The sequence below is a fragment of the Dendrobates tinctorius genome, unplaced genomic scaffold (genome assembly GCF_039654945.1).
Source record: "Dendrobates tinctorius isolate UK_male_01 unplaced genomic scaffold, ASM3965494v1 ptg000073l, whole genome shotgun sequence".
In the NCBI taxonomy this organism is placed as follows: domain Eukaryota; kingdom Metazoa; phylum Chordata; class Amphibia; order Anura; family Dendrobatidae; genus Dendrobates; species Dendrobates tinctorius.
The window spans coordinates 16,953,357-16,979,282 of record NW_027361741.1 but is presented as its reverse complement, the minus strand read 5'-3'; the positions used below and the strand labels follow the sequence as shown (position 1 = coordinate 16,979,282).

The following is a 25,926-nucleotide window of genomic DNA, read 5'->3' as shown; positions in this document are numbered from 1 at the left end:
GAGCTGAGGGTGCGGACACGTGAACATGTGCGGGACATTGGCGCAGCCAGGGCGATATCTGATCCCGCTGAATTGAAAACTATCCCCAGACATTTCCGGGCTCATCATATTTGTGAGGCAGGTCTATTAAAGATCAGGGGGATTGATGCTTTGCATATGGGCATAAGGGGTGGGGACCATAGAAAGATCCTTGGGCAAATGGAGGTCAAGTGGATTGTCCGATTGGACACCATGAGACCTAGGGGACTAAATGAGTCCTTGAGTTTTATTCCATTTTTGTGACACTCCATTTTTGCCCAATTTAACTCTTCAGTTCTCCGTTCCCCCTTTTTGGCCCTTTGTTCATTGATAACATCTCACTTTATGTGAGATTCCCCTTTCCTCCTTGACCCAACCTGAATTAATTGTAACATGGTTCCCCAGTTTGTTTTAAGTTCCTGCAGGACTCTATATTTCCTATGTCTTCCTTTAGTGGTTGTTTTTAATACATTTTCTTTTTAATTTTATTGTTTTTAATTCTGAGATATGTGTTCTGTCATTTTCAGTATCATCTCATATATCCCGGTTTTGCCTCAAGTAGCCCTATATATCGGATCTGATTTTCCTTTGTCTACAATCAAGAACACCTCCCAGGGGTTGAATACCATCTAACATGCTGTTTATTTGAATTTTTTGTTGTACATCTCTGTATTCTATTTTTTATGTATTAATGATCTTTTGCTCACTCCTTATAATTATTGTATACATATTATTGAATGGGGGGGTTATTTGTGGATCACTGCTTATAGTATTTTCTATGACGTTTATACAGCATTGCTGCTCCTGATATTATGGGGCTCATTTTTATTTTATCTTGGCCCCTTGCTAGGGAACCTTGGTTCAGGGATTACATACACTGTGTCCAATCGTTATATGGCTGTGCGCATCGCCGTGCTGTGTGCTGCTCCATGCTGCGGTCGGCGTCCTTTTACACAGTGCGCTATGCCTCGGGTTCCGACGCATGCGCAGTGTGTGGACGCCGGGCTGCAGCATAGGACCTGCAGACACCACGGCGCATGCGCCGTTTAGGCCATCTTGATTGGCTGACGCCGGTCACGTGACCGGGGTCATGGGCTACTTGAAGGCCCTACTGGGATCTTTCTATTCACTCTCCTCCTTGATAAAGCGGCGGGGGACGTCGCGAAACGCGCGTCGGAGGCCCCACTACTGGACCCCCCCTCTCCCCTCCCTGGTGAGTTGTCATTCATTCGATTTTGTACTACTACCAGCGCTTGTGATTACTACTGGCAGTGTATTTTTGGCACTTGTATTACTAGTTTTTGCCTCTATGATTACTTATTTTACATCAGCTGGGGCGGTTTTTTTCTGATGGTCATCTATTATTTCCACCAGCACTTTGATCTCCGCTGTTAGCGTGTATTGATACTGGTAATACCAGTCACCGCTACTATGATTATGGATTTCACATCTGCTGGGGCGATATTTAGTTCTTGGATTTGATCTGAGGCCTTCAGTATATTCTCACCTGGTTTTCCTTCTTGAGGGGATTTGGTCGGTACATGGGATTTATTGTCCAGATTGTTTATGAGCACATCTTTTTCTATCCATTTTTTGTAAACTATTTAATAATAATAAAATTTATATATTTTTCTATATGGAATTTATTGCGTGCTCTCATGTTCTTTCTCCTAAGTATTACATGTTATTGAGCTTGCGCTAGGGTGTTGGAGCTGGGTTGTCCCTTGTCTCCTTCACACCCCTTATTTATGGGACTATTGTTGTCAATGACATGTATCTCTGTCTGGTGTATACTGTGCCTCATATTGTTGTAAATACGTGGTTACTGTTTATTGGAAAGTTGCAGTTAGGGCTGTGGTAACTAGGGCGAGACACAGTGCAGGGACAGGAAAGGTCTTAACAACAGCTAATGCTAGGAAAAGCCAAGTCATGGTGGGCGGAGCTAGTGGAACAGGAGAAGGGGATTTCCAGGATGAAAGGATAAAAGGGGGAGGTTCAGAGATCTTAGAGACGAAGAGCTCAGGAGGAGACAGAGAAGAGAGACAAAGAAGAGAAGAAAAAAAGAGAGCTCTCAGGAGGAGGGTGGCCCCTGGAAGACAGCAAGAGGACAAGCTTGGGATACCAGATGGGCGGGGTGCTGCACACTGAAGGGACAGTAGGTGTGGAGGCAGATAGACGGGCTGAGTAAGCTGACCACTGTAGTCGTGGCCTTAGGCAGGCGCAGAGAGGAGCAGACTGAAACGACGTCGCCTTGGGTGGACGGGCAGAGTAGATGATTGCTGTGGCCTCGCCTTAAGGCAGGCGCAGTGAAACAGGCCGAAAGGACGCCGCACTGGCAAACAGAGGAGGGGTAGGAGGAAACGGATGAATGGTACCCAGGCAGGCGCATGGAAGCTGTCAGAACGGTTGCTGTATTCCGAAGAAAGTAATAAACAGTTCTTGTGTGAAGCACTCTTGGCTCTGGACTCCCATCTTTGCTCATAGGGAAAGGGACGGCGGACGACAGATGAAAGAACAAAGTGCGCTGTAAGGAAGGCCCCCCCCAGTCGGCGCACGATCCTACACGCCCAACAACCATTCCTTCAAGCCCAATGGTAATGAGAGGTGATATGCAGTCCACACATCATGCTGTCACTGCCCATCTATCCAATTATTCTAAATTAAAGAGGCACTCTCAATAAAAAATAATATGTCATAAATCTTTCTAAATATGTGTGTAATGTAGGTATATTAAAATACTTAATGATCATTGATGGTTTCCGCACCACTTCGTTCCTCTTCGCGCTCACATTACTACAGTTCCAACTCTCTCCAGATCAGACAGCGGTTTGTGTAAGCTGTAAGTCACTTTTGCAATGTAAGTCTGTGGCTAGAGTCTAGACTTACATTGTAAAATCAACTTTAAATTTACACATAAGCCTCCATGTGATGATGCGATTCATATTTGAAGTCAAGTAAAGTGAGAAGAGGACCATAGCGGCACTGGAAACCTTTGAAGACAGCGATCAGTAAGCATTTTATTGCACATACATTACAATACACACATTTAGAAAGGTTTAGTGCCTAAAATAATTGTTGGAGGTGACTCTTCAATTTAGTTTAACCGCTAGTTTACCACCAATTTATGATTCATGCCTTACTAGGAACTAAGATTTATAAAAGTCCAAATTACCAAACTCCAATTAGTGTTGAGCAATTGGATTTATGGTACAATGATCCATCAGCCATATCGGCAGTCCAAAGATGCGAGACTAGAGCCCGGCAAACTTCCTAAAACTGCCAGATGCTAAATCATGCATCTGTCATGCCATAACAATAACGTTGCACCAGCCTACTAATCACAAGAGGGACCAGGGATGACCAGGTAGGACAAGGTTCACAGGACTCTAATCCCTTGTCCTTGGTTTACCAAAGTTGAGACTGTACCAAGATGTTGTTACTCTTTCTGCTCAACCCTAATTACATTTCCAAAAGAAATATATCATGTGCTTTGTCCATATCGGCAAAATGTATGTAGACAGCTAGCCAAATAGAAATAGAAAGAAATAGCCAGCTCACCAGAGATCAAGCGCAGAAACTCGGAGCTCCGTGCGGACCAACGTCATAGACCATAGAAGGAAAATTCTGCTCCAGCTGCTATTAAAATCTTCTTTAATGAAAAACCATTAAAACATACAATGGTGAAGACTCTCCATATAACCTCACCACAACAGAGATGACAGACAGCTAGCCGCCATGGTCGAATCGTCCTACCCACTTACAACATAGAGATGTATTTCTCTAGTAATAATATTGCAACATACATGCATGCTGTCCATAAATTATATGTCTAAGGTACATTTTTAACAAGTTAAAGCTGCACTCTGAAACACTATATTATGTACACATTGAAAATATGAAATTGAAAGTGCAATACTGCTGTAGAAAAAAAGTTAAAAAATGAAGGTACTTAGCGCATAAATTGGCCAATGCATGTGAACCCAACAGCAAGCAATAAGGCGTGCACCTTTGTTGGAACCCTAAACCTAACATGATGCCTCTCCCAAGCTAAAAGCCTACATTTACGGTATATGGGCAGGTAGGATCAAGCTGTATTTAAAACCCCCTTAGGATGGGAGGAGTGCTCAGTCAGAAGACATACGGTATACTATAATTATCAAAAAACTGACCAGCACTTCCAAACAGAAAAAGACAAATGTGAACAGGTGCCAGCTGTTTATAAAGCAAACCACTTTATATATAACTAACAAACTAAAGCTGCACTCTGAAACGTCTTGTTGTTGAATGTTGGGCTCACATGAATTGGCCAATTTATGCGCTAAGTACCTTCATTTTTCATCTTATTTTCTAAAGCATTCTTACATATTATAGAATTTCAGAGTGAAGCTTTATTTTGTTAGTTAAAGATACAGTGGCTCTCTTAGCTTGCTGTTCACATTTGTCTTTTTCTGTTTGGAAATGTGGCAACCCAGAGTCCGGTTGCCACGGTGACATTGCCTCCCTCTAAGGGGTAATATCATGCCTGGAGGCAGGGGGGGTCCCCATGCCAGATAATACAGTGTACATGACTATTCCTGCTGCAGGCCAGAAAGGGGAGCATCCTTATAAATTCTGGCCAGCAGGTGGGGTTAGTGCAATCAGTAAGTAGACAGCTGAGAGAGTAAACAAGAGAGTTGTCATGGAAACGACAGCAGTTGGAGCTCATGACAAGACAGTTGGAGTTTATCTGCGGAGAGGGAAGGGACAGGAGCAGAGACAAGGGGCTCCGGGGAACTAAAATTACATATAGTTGACCCCAGAGCAAAGCGCTGATAAAAGGGACACCAGAGTCCTTGGCTGGGCAGGAGCTGTACGCCCTGACAGCCAAATCTGGAGTGCAGGGGACTGCAAGTTCCTTGGCCACACTGAACACCTGAAGGCAAGGCAGCAGACCAAGAGCCCGGGGCTGACAGTGAACAAGACAGTGCCCGTGATATAGGCTCACGTTGTCAGCCATACAGGTTAGCAATCATCACGCAGGAGAGGGCCGCAGCTTAGCTACAAGCAGCAGGGACCCGAAAACAGCGCAGAAGGAAGGTCCCCAACCCCACCTGGCAGGGTGGATCCTCTGAATGCCTCCAGGCGAGCCGGACTCAATCCATCATCTGTATGTGGTACCCCAGATTGCATTTACGTTCAAGTAAAAGGTAAAGAAAACTGCACCTCTCTGTGTCCTTCACTTTTCCTCTGCACCCCAACGTTAACCACCATCTGAACACTCAAATATATTTGACCTAGGGCCCCGCTCTACCCGTGGGGAGCTGAACCATCTTTGCTGTGTCACCTAAACCGCCAAACACCACGGGTGGTGTCACAATTAAACACCATATAACTTTCCTCTGTTTTTTTACTGGATGCCCAGGGCCACGGACCGGGTCATTGCCACTGTGACATCCCCTTTAAAGATCCTGACTGGCCCGGTACCGAGTAACCTAAGGCCCTGTGGGGCGCTCCAGAAGTGGCGGTCAGTTTTTTGATATTTAAGTTGCATTTTTAACTTTAATCTTTACCCATACAAATTGGTTATGGCACTTTGCTTTGGACATGTTTGTTGCATATGAAAACTCATTACCTTCCAATGTCCAGCGAATTTAGTACAGTGTTGAGTCATATTGACTGTGTCCTGTAGGAATAAATAGACAACATTTAGAATGCTTAAAAATAATTATAATTCAATGTTATGCAATAAATAGCAGGGTATAATGAGTGTGACCATTTAGTAATCATGTTCTCACATGGTTCTAAGTCAATTAAAGGAATTAATGAATAAGAGGATTTTGTTGGCCTAGTATCTTTTGGCAGTGCTCGGTTAATGGTGCTTGTATTGGAAAGTATGCAGAAGGAATCCCGGATGACTGCACTTAAGAGCCCACTCAGTATGCCAGCCATTGCATTAAATAATCAATCTGGCATCACTGCTTCTTATTGTGTCTCTAAGCAAAAACAACTAAGAACAATTATTCTCAACATAATAATTTATCAGAAACCAGATATTTACAATGTTTTAAAGATGTGCCGCTAGGAGAAAATATATATAACTGAACATGAGATTCTTAGTTTAACATTCTGATCAGACTGTATGAAGCCCACTGCCACGTTCACGGCAAACGTCTTAATGGGTCCCTATCTCCCTAGCAGAGGGGAACCGTGTGCCGACCACCACCGCAGAGACAATGCACCGTCAAGGCAGGCGGCCTGGTGCCTCACAGAGCCCATGCTGCAAGACTGAGTCCCCATGACGCCAGACCACGCCGCCCCACCAGCACAAAACCAAAACAACTCCACAACAACGATGGCCGCCACACAGCACCAACACCAAATGAAAAGAGCATTGAAACTCAACTTCATCAAGCTTTTCAAAAATATTTGTGGATAAATTAATTAGATGGAATATATGTGGAATGTACTTTAGCACGCTATATATATCATGACATAACTGCATTTTTTAAGGAAAAAAAAAAAAGAAAAAGAAGCACAGAAAAAGCGCACTCACAGCCAGATGTGGATATGCAAAAGGGACTTTTAATAATCAAACAAATGCCAGGAAGGCCAAATACAGTACATGATAAAAACAATTGAAAAACACCAAAATGGAGAGGGTGGGCAGGTGGAATAAGAGCATGCATATATAAATAAAGCACACAAGACATGATATAACAAGTAATATTAAATCTCAACAATGCTCTTTTCTCCCAACAAGTGTGAAAGTTGATATATTGGATTACTTAAATTATTTATTTGTCTCTTAACTCGAAAAGAAGGTCCAAACTATAGCCAATATATAATATATGATTTCACAGTAAAGTGGTATGCAAGGATGGGACCATGCATACCAGGACCGGGATGGGGCCAATTATACCAGGATAAGGATGGGGCCAATCATACCAGAATAAGGATGGAGCCATGCATACCAAGACCATGATGGGGTCAGTCATACCAGGATAAGGGTGGAACCATGCATACCAGGACCAGGATGGGGCCATGCATACCAGGACTGGGATGGGGCCATGCATACCAGGATAAGGATGGGGCCAATCAAACCAGGATAAGGATGGGATCATGCATACCAGGACTGAGATGGGGCCAATCATACCAGGATAAGGATGGGACCATGCATACCAGGACCGGGATGGGGCCAATTATACCAGGATAAGGATGGGGCCAATCATACCAGAATAAGGATGGAGACATGCATACCAAGACCATGATGGGGTCAGTCATACCAGGATAAGGGTGGAACCATGCATACCAGGATGGGGCCATGCATACCAGGACTGGGATGGGGCCATGCATACCAGGACTGGGATGGGGCCATGCATACCAGGATAAGGATGGGGCCAATCAAACCAGGATAAGGATGGGATCATGCATACCAGGACTGAGATGGGGCCAATCATACCAGGATAAGGATGGGCCCATTCATACCAGGACCGGGATGGGGCCATGCATACCAGGATAAGGATGGGGCCAATCATACCAGGATAAGGATGGGATCATGCATACCAGGACTGGGATGGGGCCAATCATACCAGGATAAGGATGGGGCCATGCATACCAGGACTGGGATGGGGTTTATCATACCGTTAATGATGGAGCCCTTCATACCAGGATAGGGATGGGGCCATACATACTTGGGCGAGATGGGGACCCTGCATACCAGTATAGGGAAGACGGTGATCATTCCTGCCAGGATAAGGATGAGGGGGACCATTCCTACCAGGATAGGGATGAGGATGCTTGCATACCAGGATAGGTATGAGGGAGGCTATGCATATCAGGATAGGGATAAGGGTGCCATGCATACCAGGAAAGGGATGAGGGGACCATATTTACCAGGATAGGGGATATTAAGTACAGAATTGACCACATTTTTGCTTCAGTTTTTTTTTTCCTAGTTTCCTCCTCTAACACCTAGGTGCGTCTTATAGTCCGAAAAATACGGTATATATCAAAAAGGCAGACCAGGCAGATGTTATGGAGAGGAGGCCCCAGCTCAAACTGGCAAACGTCTTGTTTTCTATGATTGATAAAGATAACTTTGCCATTGGAACTGTAATGTGAGCAAAGGAGCGTCTCTCAGGAAGAACCAGTCAGGTCATACTGCCTGTTTCTTTAGAAAAGATGAGATTAGGATAAAAGGCATCAATTTCTTGATGCCTCAGATCTGGGTTATACATAGAAATGATGGGTCCCCTTAGCATAGTCTTAATTGGGTTCTCCTCCCTCTTCTCCCACCCTTAAAGGGATTTTGTCAGCGGGTTTTTGCTACCTCATCTGAGAACAACATGATGCAGGCAAATCTAACGATGTATCACTTAGTTTACTGGGTCCAGAGGTTCTGACACAATCAGAGTTTTTAGATTTAGCAATGCAGCAGAGCTGATAAAGTAAACCCTGCTCACACCAGGCTCTGTGGGTACATAGTCTATAGACAGTGAGCTGTTTATCACAAGCGGCCCTCTTGGAAGAGTTCCCACGCACCAAGTAGTGAAAGCAATGATAATCACTAGGTGATAAAATCTTCAGTGTAAGTAAACAGCACACAACCTGACATCTGGTACATTGTTGAAGTCTGTATTTTAACCCCTACCCTATGATGTCTTTAGTTTACACATGAAAAACCTGCTGACAGATATGAAAAAAAATATTTGGCACAGTAGATGGGCTCACTGCAGCACATACAAAGTAATTTCCCCAGTATTGATGCCTCTCAGTTTTCTCTCCCTCTAAAATACCCTTTTTGTGACCTCCATAGATTCTAATGCACCTCAAAAATGCCTCCCAGATACAATGAATTCACTTACAAAATTTGGCCCTATAGTTCCCATATACAAAATATGATGACCAGCACACACAATACAACTCTGCCACTGTGCCCCATCACAGTATGATGTCCCCACGATGACTCTCAACGCAGTATAGTATAATCCTACAGTCTCAACACACTATGATGACCCTAAAGTGCTCCCCACAAGGTATGATATCCTCATAGCTCTCCAACACACAGTATGAGGACACTCACAGCCCCCCATACATAGCATTATGGCCCCCACATACTGCATTGTACAAGTACTGATATTAAGTCCTGCCTCAATGGTGCATCATGTAGACTGAGGCTCCGTTTAGCAGGAATAATCTAATGACATCATCGTGCCTGCTGTGCTGAGACTCGGACGGAGAGGCTGAATGGTTGACAGGGAGTCGATGGCTCAATTACGCCATTATATTCAATGATAGCTTCAGTCTGGGGATACAGATACCGTTAAAATTGTGACGACTGGTGGGGGTGGGGAGCAATGCCGTCTGGCAAGAAAACTTCACAACCCGACTCACAAGACTCATAGGGGCCATGCGATCTGCTGCTATGTTCAGTGCCCCCTTGCTCAGAATGTGTATGGTCGGGTATTTGCTGTAAGACCCTTTTTATTTTATTCGAGACTCTGCTCTTTTGTAATACATAAACCTTTAATTCTTGTCCTCCCCAGCAAGTCATCTATATTAAGTTTCTATAGACTTTTCTTGTATTTTTAACTTCTTCCACCATTTTTCTGTTTCTATGGGCTCACTGTGCATAATCAATATATTTCTGTAGGTGAGGTCTCCATATCCAATTGGAGTATTGCAAATAATAGTCAGAAACTTTCTTGCATACGGTAATAATTTCAGGAAAAAAATTGTTATATAGGATTTTTACTATATTTAGCATTTAATCCTGTAGCACACATTTACGTAGAGTAGATTTCATCTTTTAAACTTTTGGAACAGCTTTTTTAATAGCTTAGGCGTGAAACATTTAGCAAAGTGGTAGAAAATGGGGAAAGGATGACAGTACCATTGCCGACATCATGTAATAAATAATAGCATAACCGGGTGCATTAAGTGAATATCACACACAAATGTAAAACATCAGTGACCTTGTTGTAGATTAGATCAATGTTTTCTCCCCATAATGAGAAATATAATACTTGTATTTTATAATCATTTATCAGACTCGACCCCAGTTTAGATTTTACGTTACGTAGCTCCCTCCAATGTGAAAGGAGTCTGTGATACATAAGTGCCGCATTTGTGTCCTGACGAAAGCTATAAAATCATGGAGAAACTCATATTTTGAGCAGTTGACAGATCCGTTGCTGTAAGTACATTCTGTCATCTGTACTCGAGCAAATTTGGCTATTCCTCATGTCAAAATGTTTGTCTGGGCCGTGTAATTTGACTGAATTGAGAACGTGATTGATATACCAATGAATCTGCCCCAAAGAACTGACTTAAAATGGATACAGCCGGAAACATTGCCTGATGCCAGTTTTATCTACTCAATGTCATTCTACCAAACTAGTTTGCGCATTATTATGGTTATTGATATTTCAGACTCGCTAGACAGTAACATTTTTGGTGGCCAATGCATTATCTAGTGTTAAACAAGGATGGCCTTTATTATTGTTATCTATTTTCGTTTTAAGTATTTATGTAAAAGAATATTAGTAATAATTATTTTTTTACTTTTTACTGCTTGCCTATGGACTGTTTGTATTATTACTGCTTGCCTATGGACTGGTTGTACTATTACTTATTTCCTGTGCACTGATTGTACTATTACTTATTTCCTGTGGACTGATTGTACTATTGCTGCTTGCCTATGGACTCATTTTACTATTGCTACTTGCCTATGGACTCATTGTACTATTGCTGTTTTCCTATGGACTGATTGTACTACTGCTGCTTGCCTATGGACTGATTTTACTACTGCTGCTTGCCCGTGGACTGAATGTACTACTGCTGCTTGCCCATGGACTGAATGTACTACTGCTGCTTGCCCATGGACTGAATGTACTACTGCTGCTTGCCCATGGACTGAATGTACTACTGCTGTTTGCCTATGGACTGATTGTACTACTGCTGCTTGCCTATGGACTGATTGTACTACTGCTGCTTGCCTACGTACTAATTTTACTATTGCTGCTTGCCTATGGACTCATTTTACTATTGCTACTTGCCGATGGACTAATTTACTATTGCTGCTTGCCTATGGACTGATTGTACTACTGCTGCTTGCCTATGCACTGACTGTGCTATTGATACTTGCCTATGGACTTATTCTACAATCAGTCAATTGGCAAGCATCAATAGCACAATAGTAGTATTGCCGCTTCCCTATGGACTGATTGTACTATTGCAGCTTAACTATGAACTGATTTTACTACTGCTGCTTGCCTATGAACTGATTGCACTATTGCTGCTTTCCCTTGGACTGAGTGTACTGCTTGTCTATTGACTGATCGTACTATTGGATCTGATTGTACTATTGGACTGATTGTACTATTGGACTGATTGTACTATTGCTGCTTCACTATGGACTGATGTAAACTGATGTAGTCCTTGCAAATAGCAATACACATTAGTCAGTAATAGTCTACATGTCCCAAATATGTGTTTTGTATTTCATTATTGCCATAGACACCAGCTGGCATGAAAGGCACAGTCCATTGTGAAGTGCTCTCCGAGGTCCATTTCCTAGTATGCTCCATTGGTCTCACTATCGTCCAAGCTCATTACTCACCATGTTCTTATAGACTTGCCTTTGAGCTACTAAATATTTTAAGCTAAAGAATATTTGCAGAAAAAGTTAAGCAAGTCCACATTACTTTTTTTAAGACTGAAAGACACTAGAGGTGAAGCCGAGCTACTCTAGTCTTATGAGTAAGAAATAGTATGGCCCATGAGAAGATTATGGTTGATGATTAGCAGTACATAGACCTTACCTTCCGAGATCAAGCAGCTGGCAGTCCGGAGGCAACATGACTAGTGGAATATCTGGTGGGGTTTATATAGCCTGCTGAATGAGCCGCAGACACATAGAGGCAGCTTTCATGAAATTCCACCGTCAGCACATGCAGGGAGGCCCAATTCAGGCGTTTTGTGGCCTGGACAATGAATGTAATCTATAGAGGAGGTAGTAATGTATAGAAATGCTAGCACATCAGGATTTAGGTTAACAGGACCTATATATGATTGCAACAAGATAACCGGATATCATTTCAATGTATAAATTATAAATAATGCAGTAAATAAAATGTCTGACCAGACACTGCAGTAACAGCAAAGTATCGCATGATCAATTATTCAGTTCTGTAGGTTTTATATAGCGATCTTAAATGTGACAACTTCTTCCTTTCCAGATGCCTGTATTTATACCATACATGTAAATGTCTAGAAATGCCAGCACCGGACCAGTATCCTTTTAAGAACAAATCACAACTTTTATCTTTCATAGACTAAGTTCACATAGGCATAAAAAAAAATCACCCGTAAAAACGATTTGTCATCCACATGCAATGCGTATGGCATCTGTTTTTATACATCAGCTGTTATTAAAATTTACAAGACCCAGTACAGTTTCCTTTGCTAAAGAATTGCAATTTATCTGTAAGAATCGGATGCTGTATGCTTGATCCATATGGAGTCTGAATTTTTTGCGCTCCCATAGACTTGGTAAGGTGTCGCTCATCTTTTTATGTGCAGTCCATGTGAAAAGAATATATCTGGACAGCCCAAAAGAATAACATTGGTCTGAGCTAACTGCTTTTTCACAGACAGCACATGGACCAAAAATATGGTGTAAAAACCTGGCCATACACTGATACACGACTTTATACATACACACATTAACAAAGGTTTTTTTTCCCTTCAATTTTACAAAAAAAAGTGTTTAACCCATTCCTGACATGTGCCATATATGAACAGCGCTGAGGGAACTGCGTTCCCACAAACCGCAGTACCTGAACGTCGTTGCGATCAGGTGCGGGTGTCAGCTGTATGTGAGAGCTGACACCCTGCAGCAATCCCCACGATTGGTGCTATCATATTGAAGAAATTTTTCCACAGTCATGAAGTACAATAAGTCATGAAAAAAAAAAACAATCTTTGAATCAGTGGGATTCGTTGAAGCGTTCCAGAGTTATAACCACATAAAGTGACACTGGTCAGAATTCAAAAATTTGGCATGGTCATTAAGGTAAAAATTGGCTTGGTCACTAAGGCTAAGGGGTTAAAGTGGTAAAAGTGACCTTGCAAAATGGATAAAATTATTGACAGTGTAAAAAGGAAAATAGGTGATTGTATAAAAAGTGTCAAAATTGCTGAACATGGCATGAGGGAAATACCTACTAAATATAAAAATTATTATTACACAGAATGCCAAGCAACAAAAACCATTCTTACTAAAGACTATGTGCGACACCACTATGTATAAAGGTGTTATAAAGGCTTCCCATTGCCCTGTAGCGGTGGCGAATGGGTTAATCTAACAAAGGGTTAATGACACCTTACAATCGAATGGTGCCATTAACCCTTTGTTAGATTAACCCACTCGCCACCAATATAGGGCAAAGGGAAGCCCACGCATTTTTTAACAAATTAACCCCTTAAAATAACAACTACAACTCCCAAATTTTGCACACAAACCCGCATCTAATTATTAGTCAAGGACATATAAAAAAAACATGAAATGAAATGGTTTACTGAATGTAAACCATGTGTCATTTCATGTCGGGTTGGGGAAGGATTTGATAGAACCCGGCAATTTAATTAGCGGCTATTCTGCTATGAAGAACTCTGTGAAATATAAATATATACAGTGAGGAAAAAAAGTATTTAGTCAGTCAGCAATAGTGCAAGTTCCACCACTTAAAAAGATGAGAGGCGTCTGTAATTTACATCATAGGTAGACCTCAACTATGGGAGACAAACTGAGAAAAAAAAATCCAGAAAATCACATTGTCTGTTTTTTTTTTCATTTTATTTGCATATTATGGTGGAAAATAAGTATTTGGTCAGAAACAAGCAATCAAGATTTCTGGCTCTCACAGACCTGTAACTTCTTCTTTAAGAGTCTCCTCTTTCCTCCACTCATTACCTGTAGTAATGGCACCTGTTTAAACTTGTTATCAGTATAAAAAGACACCTGTGCACACCCTCAAACAGTCTGACTCCAAACTCCACTATGGTGAAGACCAAAGAACTGTCAAAGGACACCAGAAACAAAATTGTAGCCCTGCACCAGGCTGGGAAGACTGAATCTGCAATAGCCAACCAGCTTGGAGTGAAGAAATCAACTGTGGGAGCAATAATTAGAAAATGGAAGACATACAAGACCACTGATAATCTCCCTCGATCTGGTGCTCCACGCAAAATCCCACCCCGTGGGGTCAGAATGATCACAAGAACGGTGAGCAAAAATCCCAGAACCACGCGGGGGGACCTAGTGAATGAACTGCAGAGAGCTGGGACCAATGTAACAAGGCCTACCATAAGTAACACACTACGCCACCATGGACTCAGATCCTGCAGTGCCAGACGTGTCCCACTGCTTAAGCCTGTACATGTCCGGGCCCGTCTGAAGTTTGCTAGAGAGCATTTGGATGATCCAGAGGAGTTTTGGGAGAATGTCCTATGGTCTGATGAAACCAAACTGGAACTGTTTGGTAGAAACACAACTTGTCGTGTTTGGAGGAAAAAGAATACTGAGTTGCATCCATCAAACACCATACCTACTGTAAAGCATGGTGGTGGAAACATCATGCTTTGGGGCTGTTTCTCTGCAAAGGGGCCAGGACGACTGATCCGGGTACATGAAAGAATGAATGGGGCCATGTATCGTGAGATTTTGAGTGCAAACTTCCTTCCATCAGCAAGGGCATTGAAGATGAAACATGGCTGGGTCTTTCAACATGACAATGATCCAAAGCACACCGCCAGGGCAACGAAGGAGTGGCTTCGTAATAAGCATTTCAAGGTCCTGGAGTGGCCTAGCCAGTCTCCAGATCTCAACCCTATAGAAAACCTTTGGAGGGAGTTGAAAGTCCGTGTTGCCAAGCGAAAAGCCAAAAACATCACTGCTCTAGAGGAGATCTGCATGGAGGAATGGGCCAACATACCAACAACAGTGTGTGGCAACCTTGTGAAGACTTACAGAAAACGTTTGACCTCTGTCATTGCCAACAAAGGATATATCACAAAGTATTGAGATGAAATTTTGTTTCTGACCAAATACTTATTTTCCACCATAATATGCAAATAAAATGAAAAAAAAAAAACAGACAATGTGATTTTCTGGATTTTTTTTTCTCAGTTTGTCTCCCATAGTTGAGGTCTACCTATGATGTAAATTACAGACGCCTCTCATCTTTTTAAGTGGTGGAACTTGCACTATTGCTGACTGACTAAATACTTTTTTTCCCCCACTGTATATATGTTTGTCACAATGACATGTATGTATATATATATATATATATATATATTCTATGTGTCTATATCTATTCTTTCTCTCTTTATTAAACCTGTCAGTGTGAGTTTACTGTATAGCGCACTGAATTGCCGGCTTTTCTAAAAGACACCGGGTGCGTATTTCTCGCAAGTCACATGTGTGGTCCGTGTGTAATCCGTATTTTTTGCGCACCCATAGACTTGCATTGGCGTATTACGGGCGTAGTATGCTGACAATCGCAGCATGCTGCGATTGGCACGGACCAAAGAATACAGACGAGAAATATACGGCTCATTGGAGCTGCCCCATAGAGAATCATTTGTCCATGTGTAATGCGTGCTTTTAGCGCCTCTCACTCATCCATATTCCTCGCTAGTGTGACCCCGGCCTAAAACTCCAATAGGTGAACCCACCCATCCCCTCAATGAATTTGTCTAGATGTGTGGTGAGAACCTTCAACCCCCAGGTGCTTCACAGAATTTTATAACAATGAGCCGTGAAAATAAGAAAAACACATTTTTCCCACAAAAAATGTTTTAGCCCCAATTCTTTTTATTTTCACAAGGGTAACAGGAGGAAAATGACCCCAAAATTTGTTGTGTTATTTCTTCTGAGTATGCTAATACCCCATATGTGAGGGAAATCAACTTTTTGGACACATCGCTGAGCTGCAAAAGGAAGGAGTGACATTTTGGAGGGCAGACTTTGATGGAATGGTCTGCCAGTGCCTTTTCGGGTTTGGAAAGCCCTTGATGTGCCTAAACAGTGGAAGCCTCTCACATGGGACCCAATTTGAAAACTGGACCCCTCAAGGAATTTATCTAGATGTGTGGTGAGCACTTTAAACCCACAGTTGCTTCACAAAATTTAACAAAGTTCAACCGTGAAAAAGAAAAAATTTGATTTTTCCCACAACAAAAAAAAGATCCCTAAATGTGTTGTGCAATTCTCCTGAGTATGCCGATACCCAGTATGTGGTAGGAAAATACAGTTTAGACACACTGCCGATCTAAAAAAAGAGCGAGTGATGTTTTGGAACACAGACTTTAATGGAATTGTTTACGGGCACCATGATGCATTTGCAGAACCCTTTGAGGTGCCAAAGAGTGTAAAGCCCCCACATAAGACATACCGAAATCGATCTATTTTCCTAGTGTGTGAATTTCATAATATTTTTGCCACAGAGGTACTGCACCTCAGCCAGAGGTGTGGTACCCCACTCTCGGGTAAGGAGGGGGCACTACCCAGGACCCACACACATTAGTACCCAACACAACACCTCTCTAGGCCAGGGAGGAACTAGGTAGAGGGTGTGGGTGGAGGAACTAGATAATGCTAGGACAGCTGGAGAGAAAGCTGACAGTTGATACTGGAGAGTTGTCATGGAAACAGAAGTCAGTTGGAGGAGGGGTCAGGAAGAGAAGACAGTTTGTGGAAGGGTCTGAAGGAGTGAGCTCATCCCAAGACTAGAGCAGAGTGAGAGGAGTGGCCCCAGACTAGTGGAGAGACTGCAGGACTCAGCTAGAAAACCGGAGGCTGAAGTATCTGTATGTGTGACAGCCAAATCCACACACATTCGCTGTAAAGGCAGCCATATAGGGTCAAGGGGACCAGGAGATCATCGCCCGACAGGATACGAGGCTACTGGCTTGGGACACTTTGTGTGAGGGGCAGGGCAGGAGAGGAGGGAGCCAGTGCAGAGAGACAACCAGAGAAGGAAGATAAGAAGGGGGTTCTGGCAAAGTGTACCCCAAATTACCTGCGAGCTGGCATGACCACCAACCCGGAGGACACAGCAACCCGGCTGGTGATTGTAACTTGAAAGACCATGAGTAAAAGTGTAAAGACTGCACCCTGCTGTGTCCTCAGATTTATTGCCCTGGGGCCTAGCTCTACCCGTGGAGAGCTGTAACATCTCTGCTGCGTCACCAACCTCCCCAGTGGATCGCAGCGTCGGCCATCTTCTTATTGCCGAACACCATGGGTGGCGTCACGACTTCATACCCTATAAACTTTTCCCCTTTCATTTTATTGCATGCCCATTGCTGTCATGACATCCCCTGAAGAACTGACCTGCCCGGTACTGAGTACCCCCGGCTTTAGCCGGGCGTCGCATTTTGGCATATGTGAATTGTGTAGAGGGCATCAGGTTAGAATATGTAAGTTGTGTAGACTACATTAGGTTGGATTAGGAAAAAGCAAGGCACAAGAACAGGGCATGAACGGATCAGGAACTTCTGTCTTTTTTCAGCAGCAGCCTCAGTGACTGCACAGTCTTCATAAAGTCTGTGGCATCACAAGGCCCAGCAGATCCGCAGCAGAACAACACAGTGACTGATCTGCAACATCTCCAAGCTAGAATGAGGAAGTGCAGGGCGGTCACTTTGAGGTCAAACTCATGGGCGGACATCCTGTGCAGGACAACCTTTGCAGCTGCACCGGGGCCCAGAGCCTCCAGGGGGCCCCTGCAGGGCGGCTAACGTATACCTCCCAACCGACGCGGGTGGGAGCTTATTTTTCCAGCTTTGCACTGAGCTGCCATGCCCCCCATGCACAGACCCCATCCTCGCCCTCACAGAGAGGGCCACCAGCCATCGCAGCCCCTCACTGATAAATCCCAGCAATGACGTCGCTGGGATTCTCTGTGCGCACAGGACCTATGATGAGGTCACAGGAGGGGAGGAGTCAGCCTATATCCGAGGCCCCCGATCATGTGACCCCCCTGACTCCTCCCCTCCTGTGACCTCATCACAGGTCCTGTGTGCACAGCCCTCGGTGTGTGCAGGACTCTGCTGTGCTGGTCGTCATGATGCTGGATGAGGAAAGTGTATTTGTGGGGTCAGGAGGGGTTTACAGGGTGTACGGAGCGGAGCCGCGTGTGTACGAGGTGTACGGAGCGGAGCCGCGTGTGTACGAGGTGTACGGAGCGGAGCCGCGTGTGTACGAGGTGTACGGAGCGGAGCCGCGTGTGTACGAGGTGTACGGAGCGGAGCCGCGTGTGTACGAGGTGTACGGAGCGGAGCCGCGTGTGTACGAGGTGTACGGAGCGGAGCCGCGTGTGTACGAGGTGTACGGAGCGGAGCCGCGTGTGTACGAGGTGTACGGAGCGGAGCCGCGTGTGTACGAGGTGTACGGAGCGGAGCCGCGTGTGTACGAGGTGTACGGAGCGGAGCCGCGTGTGTACGAGGTGTACGGAGCGGAGCCGCGTGTGTACGAGGTGTACGGAGCGGAGCCGCGTGTGTACGAGGTGTACGGAGCGGAGCCGCGTGTGTACGAGGTGTACGGAGCGGAGCCGCGTGTGTACGAGGTGTACGGAGCGGAGCCGCGTGTGTACGAGGTGTACGGAGCGGAGCCGCGTGTGTACGAGGTGTACGGAGCGGAGCCGCGTGTGTACGAGGTGTACGGAGCGGAGCCGCGTGTGTGCGAGGTGTACGGAGCAGAGCCGCGTGTGTGCGAGGTGTATGGAGCAGAGCCGCGTGTGTACAGAGCAGAGCTGCGTGTGTACAAGGTGTACGGAGCAGAACTGCGCGTGTACGAAGTGTACGGAGCGGAGTCGCGCGTGTACGAGGTGTACGGAGCAGAGATACCTGTGTACAGGGTGTGCGGAAGCGGAGCCACGTGTGTACGAGGTGTACGGAGCGGAGCCGCATGTGTATGACGTGTACGGAGTGGAGCCGCGTGTGTATAAGGTGTACGGAGTGGAGCCGCGTGTGTATGAGGTGTACGGAGTGGAGCCGCGTGTGTACGGAACGGAGAGGTGGACGGAGCGGAGACGTGTGTGTACGAGGTGTACTGATGGAGCCGTGTGTGCGAGGAGTACGGAGCGGAGCCGAGTGTGTGCGAGGCATACAAAGTGGAATCGTGTGTGTATGAGGTGTGCGGAGCCGTGAGTGTACAAGGTGTATGGTGGGGAGCATTCATACCTCCCAACCGTCCCAGATCCAGTGGGACAGTCCCGAATTTGAGAGTCTGCCCCACTGCTCCGGCCGGGAGCTTTCTTTTCCCCCAGACACTGGAGTACATGGTGGAGCACCGAGGAGCACTTTAAAATTCGCACGTGACGTTCCACCGGAAGTGACGTGCTAGAAGCTGACTGGAAATGAGGTAATTTCGGGAGGAGATTGTGACAGAACCATGGAGGAATTTCAGGGAATGCTTCAGATCCACCACCATGTCCTCCTCCGAGAGTGCGGACAGTGGGATCGCCTTGGACTCGGAGATGTTGGCCATGTGAGCGGATCATGATTTGTACTGCATCGGGAGGCTCAGGTGGGCATTACAATGGGAGTCTGGCTGCTATAGTATCTTTATAGACTTTTTCTTTCTCTCTGTTCTTTCTATCTCCCTCTCTGTTCTTTTTTTCTCTCTCTCTGTTCTTTTTTCTGTCCCCTCTTTCTTTCTCTTTTTCTTTCTTTCTTCATGTTCTTTCTTTTTTTCTCTCTCTCTGTTCTTTTTCTTCAGTATCAGCCACTGTGCCCTCAGTACCAGTCAGTGTGATCAGCAGTGCTAAATGGGTGTGGTTGGGGCATGGGCGTGACTAGTTGTGAAATGGGTGTGGTCGGGGGAATGGTGGCACCAACGCTTCCTGTCTCTGACACAGAGAGCAGCGCCACTGGATGATGTCATCATTCAGCTAGCCGCTGTGCCAGAGTGGGAAAGCGCGGGCGCCGGTGATGCTGCAGACAGGTGAGAGGTGCTGTGTGTGTATGTATATGTGTATGTGTGTGTGCATGTATGTATGTGTGTGTAGGTGGAAGAGAAGGCAATGATGGGGAGATGGGGAGATGGCCATGATGGAGTGATGGGGAGAAGGCCATGATGGAGTGATGGGGAGAAGGCCATGATGGAGTGATGGGGAGAAGGCCATGATGGAGTGATGGGGAGAAGGCCATGATGGAGTGATGGGGAGAAGGCCATGATGGAGTGATGGGGAGAAGGCCATGATGGAGTGATGGGGAGAAGGCCATGATGGAGTGATGGGGAGAAGACCATGATGGAGTGATGGGGAGAAGGCCATGATGGGGTGGTAAGGGAGAAGGCAATGATGGAGGTGGTGGAAAGGGCAATAATGAGGGTGGTGGAGGAGGATGAAATGATGGAGGTGGTGGAATGGGCAATGATGGGAGTGGTGGGGGAGAAAGCAAAGATAGTGGTGGGGGAGAAGAAAATGATGGAGGTGGTAAAGAGGGTGATGATGGGGTGGGGGAGAGGCCAATAATGGGATGCGGGGTGAGGAGGACAATGAGGGGTGTGGGGGATTGGGATGGGAGGAAGGGGGACTTATAATGGCCTTAGGAACAGGGGGAGGTGGAGGAAGACATTATCGCTTATTATGTCTAACACAGTCCCTTAGTGTGTACTCACTATGTCTAATACAGTCCCTTAGTATATAGTGTACTCACTATGTCTAACACAGTCCCTTAGTATATAGTGTACGTATGTCACGGGGGCTTAGTTCAACTAAGGCTGAAATACCCGGGGCCCCTGTGGTGTCCCTTTACTAGGGGAAACCCTGTCTGACCCTCAACCCAGGGTTTTTGCTGAAGGTGCAAATGCCTGAGCCTCCGACCTTTCCTTATCTCCTGCTCAGCCCTGCACTTAACCCTCCACCCTCCACCCAGTGAGAAGCCACACCAAAGCTCCCAACAAATAATGACAGACAGGGAGAACTTAAACTGCACTGCGCCGCACACACACAGGAATAAACAGTAATGTTAACAGGGCACAACTAAACACAAATATGGGAAGGAGAAAGGATAACGACGGATCATACGACACCAGATATGAATCTCTCTCTCTTGAACACCTCCACTCCAGACCGGAACCACTTGGTATGAAACACAAGCTATAATCGGTGACGCCCATAGGCCAGCATGACTATTTAAAGACCGTGGGCGTGACTAACCATCCAACCTGGTCTCCAGCAGGATTAACCCCCGAGAGCCTGAAGATCAGGCCGGCGCCACTGAGGCTATAGTGGCTGGAGGTGGAACTACCTCTGCCTGCCGGATGCTGTGGTGTGAACAGCGTCCGACATGACAGTACCCCGTCTTCTACGAGGGACCCCAGGGCCCTCAAGACTCATAGGACCCGGCTTGTCCGGATGACGACGGTGAAAAGAACTGACCAGCCGATCCGCATGTATGTCTGAGGCTGGAACCCAAGACCTCTCCTCTGGACCATACCCCCGCCAGTGCACCAAATACTGAAGAGTACGGCGTACTACTCGAGAGTCCACTACCTTGGCGACCTCGAACTCTAACTCGCCATCCACCATGACTGGAGGTGGCATCGGCGTCGTGTCCACCAAGCCTACCACCTTTTTCAATAAAGCCCTGTGAAAAACGTTATGTATTCTGTACACCGCAGGAAGTTCCAACCGATAAGCCACTGGGTTAATGATGGCAGAAATCCTAAAAGGCCCAATAAACCTTGGACCCAGTTTTAAAGAAGGGATTTTGAGTTTTATGTTCTTCGTAGCTAACCACACCCATTCACCCACACACAGGTCCGGACCTGGCACGCGTCTACTGTCAGCCACCCGTTTGTACCTGGCACTCATGCTCAACAAACGCTGTTTCACCCGCTTCCAGACTGATGACAATTGGGCTCCTAGCTGATCCTCCTCCGGGACACCCCCGGAGTCACCCTGACGTAAGGTACAAAACTGAGGATGTTGACCGTACACACAAAAGAATGGAGACTCTCCTGAATACTCTTGGCGGTGATTATTTAATGCGAATTCGGCCAGAGGAAGGAAAGTAGACCACTCCTCCTGGTTGTCGGACACAAAGCATCGTAAATACTGTTCTAGATTTTGGTTCATGCGCTCAGTTTGTCCATTAGACTGTGGATGAAACGCCGATGAATGTGACAACTTGATCCCCAACCTTGAGCAAAAAGCTTTCCAAAACCTCGCCACAAATTGCGTACCCCTATCAGATACTATGTCAGACGGTACTCCGTGGAGTCTGACCACCTCCTTCACAAATACCTGAGCCAACGTCTTAGCATTGGGCAAAGAGGACAACGCCACAAAATGCGCCATCTTTGAAAAACGGTCAACCACCACCAGGATGACCGTGTTCCCTGCCGAGGCTGGCAAGTCAGTGATAAAATCCATGGAGATTTCTGTCCATGGCCTATTGGGTACCCCCAGAGGCTGTAGCGTGCCAGCAGGACGGGTTCGGGGTGACTTAGCCCTAGCGCACGTGATGCAAGCTGCCACGTACGAGACCACGTCCTGCCGGATTTTGGGCCACCAGAAGCGACGCGATACCAGCTCTAAGGTGCCCTTCACCCCTGGGTGACCAGCCAGTACCGAATCGTGGTGTTCCTTCAACACCTTAAGCCGAAGATGCAGGGGTACAAATGATTTGTTGGCGGGAAGTCCTGGTGGTACCTCCTCTTGGGCCTCGGCAATCTCCGCCTCTACCTCAGTCGTGAGAGCCGAGACCACTAGCCCTTTCTGGAGGATGGGTACCGGCTCTTCCCGAGGTTCTCCCCCCGGAAAACACCTAGACAAAGCATCCGCCTTGGTGTTTTTAGCCCCGGGACGGTACGTCACAAGAAAATTAAAACGAGTAAAAAACAATGCCCAGCGAGCCTGCCTAGGAGACAGACGCTTGGCCGACTCCAGGTAGAGCAGATTCTTATGGTCGGTGATAACTGTGACCTGGTGAGCCGCCCCCTCCAAGAAGTGTCGCCATTCCTCAAAAGCCAGTTTGATGGCCAACAACTCCCTGTTGCCGATATCATAATTACGTTCGGCCGGCGACAGCTTCTTGGAGAAGTAGGCGCATGGATGCATCTCGCTCAAGGACGAGCCTTGAGACAGTACTGCCCCCACTCCCACCTCCGACGCATCAACCTCTACCACAAAAGGTTTAGACACGTCTGGTTGCACCAGAATGGGGGCTGAAGCAAAACTATTCTTCAGACGCTCAAATGCACGTATAGCCACCTCAGGCCAGTTCGCCAGATCGGCACCCTTTTTTGTCATGTCCGTGAGCGGTTTGGCGACAGTCGAAAAGTGTTTTATAAATTTCCTATAATAATTCGCAAACCCAAGGAACCGCTGGAGTGCTTTCAGACTCTCCGGCCTCTCCCATTGCAACACCGCTTGCACCTTAGCGGTGTCCATTTTAAAACCGGCTGCGGACACAATATATCCCAAAAAGGGCAACTCCTGGACAAAAAATAAACATTTTTCCAGCTTAGCATAGGGCTTGTTCTCCCGGAGCAACTGTAACACCTGCCTAACATGCTCCAAATGAGTGTCCCGATCGCTAGAATAAATGAGGATATCATCCAGGTATACAATCACAAATCTCCCCAGGACATGAGCAAAGACATCATTAATAAAATGTTGGAAAACGGCAGGCGCGGTGGTCAACCCAAACGGCATAACCAGACTCTCAAAATGACCCTCAGGAGTGTTAAACGCCGTCTTCCACTCATCCCCCTGACGGACCCTTATGAGGTTATACGCACCCCTGAGATCCAGCTTGGAAAACCATTTCGCCCCCGCTACCTGGTTGAACAAATCCGGGATCAACGGCATTGGGTAGGGATCACGGATAGTAATCTGGTTTAACTCTCGGAAATCCAGACACGGGCGTAACCCCCCATCTTTCTTCTTAATGAAGAAAAACCCCGCGGCTACAGGCGAGGACGAAGGCCGGATGTGACCTTTGCTCAGACTCTCCGCGATGTAGTCTTTCAGAGCTTGTCTCTCAGGACCAGAAATATTAAACATCCTAGCCTTAGGTAATTTGGCCCCGGGTTTTAACCTAATAGCACAGTCATAGGCTCTATGTGGAGGCAGTTCTGAGCAACCCTTCTCAGAGAAAACATCCGCGAAATCCTGCAAAGCCTCAGGCAGGCTGGGCGTCACGGCGGACACACATGTGGCCAAGCAATTGTCTTGGCAGAAACCACTCCATTGTACTATGTCCTGAGTTTTCCAATCAATTACCGGGTTGTGCCTGGAGAGCCATGGAAAACCCAGGACCATTTGAGCTGGGAGATTACGGAGGACCCTACATGTAACCGACTCAGAATGTAGGACCCCAATGTGGAGTTTCACCTCTGCCACAAACTCAGTAATCTCCCCTTGAGGGAGGGGAACAGCATTAATGGTCACCACCTGTATGGGGTGAGGAAGTTTTTCAATCTTAAACCCGGCGGTGTGTGCAAACTCCTCATCTATGAGATTGGTGGCGGAACCGCTATCCACAAACACTGATATAGGTAGCTCTCTGCCGGCGACAATAACCTTGGCAGGGAGCATACATTGAGATACCATCATGGAGGATATGCATACGCTCAGTTGGGTCTCCTCCATACCCTCTGAGCTTAACAGTTTTCCGCCGGTGTGACCCTCTTAGGTAGTACCGGGCAAACGTTAACATAATGACCTCCTTTACCACAGTAGAAACATGCTCCGGGCTTCCGGACTCCCGGAGCGCGAGGCTGAACCTGTGCCACGCCAGCAATCTGCATAGGTTCAGGGGACTCATCTACTTCAACCACACCTGCACCTCTGTTTTCCCCCAGAGGTAGCGTCTCCTGTGCCCCCTGACGAAAACGGCGATCAATACGTATCACCAAACTCATGGCAGACTCCAATGATGCCGGAGTCTCATACATCAGGAGGGCTTGTTTCACCCTCCCTGATACCCCATGAATAAACTGGCTCCGCAGTGCTGGGTCATTCCACTGTGTGTCTACAGCCCAGCGGCGAAATTCCGAACAATAGTCTTCTGCCAAGCGCTCCCCCTGGCGGAGGGCGCGGATTTTAGATTCCGCTAGAGCCAGTCGGTCAGGGTCATCGTAAATGAGCCCGAGGGCAGAAAAAACATTATCGACCGAATGAAATGTAGCAGAGTCAGGTGGTAGGGAAAATGCCCATGCTTGGGGGTCACCACTCAGTAATGACAACACCAGCCCTACTCGCTGGGCCTCATTACCTGAAGATATTGGCCGCATGCGGAAGTATAATTTGCAGGCCTCCCGAAATACGACAAATTTGCTGCGATCGCCTGAAAATCGTTCTGGCAGCGGAAACTTCGGCTCTGCACCGATACCTGCAGATGCTGTTTGCACCTTTGCTACTACCAGGCCCTGCTGCTGAACTGCCCCTTTCAACTCGGAGACCTGTATGGACAGCGCCGCCAACTGGCGGGTTATGGAATCTAATGGATCCATGGACTCCTGAAAAAATGTGGGCCGATTATAATGTCACGGGGGCTTAGTTCAACTAAGGCTGAAATACCCGGGGCCCCTGTGGTGTCCCTTTACTAGGGGAAACCCTGTCTGACCCTCAACCCAGGGTTTTTGCTGAAGGTGCAAATGCCTGAGCCTCCGACCTTTCCTTATCTCCTGCTCAGCCCTGCACTTAACCCTCCACCCTCCACCCAGTGAGAAGCCACACCACCAAAGCTCCCAACAAATAATGACAGACAGGGAGAACTTAAACTGCACTGCGCCGCACACACACAGGAATAAACAGTAATGTGAACAGGGCACAACTAAACACAAATATGGGAAGGAGAAAGGATAACGACGGATCATACGACACCAGATATGAATCTCTCTCTCTT

The 25,926-nt window shown here is 46.3% G+C and overlaps 1 protein-coding gene across 5 annotated transcripts in view; it reads right to left on the bottom strand.

The window, feature by feature from the left end:
* Positions 1-25,926, bottom strand: part of CRYBA4 (crystallin beta A4) — a 143,655-nt gene that overhangs the window by 47,481 nt on the left and 70,248 nt on the right. For 3 of the 5 annotated variants that reach the window (XM_073582676.1, XM_073582677.1, XM_073582679.1), the window contains one exon: positions 5,630-5,680. In XM_073582676.1, coding sequence (XP_073438777.1) covers positions 5,630-5,668 — 39 coding nt within the window. In that variant the 5' untranslated portion in view covers positions 5,669-5,680. Of the gene's footprint in view, positions 1-5,629; positions 5,681-11,819; positions 12,427-21,100; positions 21,203-25,926 lie in introns of those variants that run through there. The other 2 variants (XM_073582675.1, XM_073582680.1) reach the window with 2 other exon arrangements.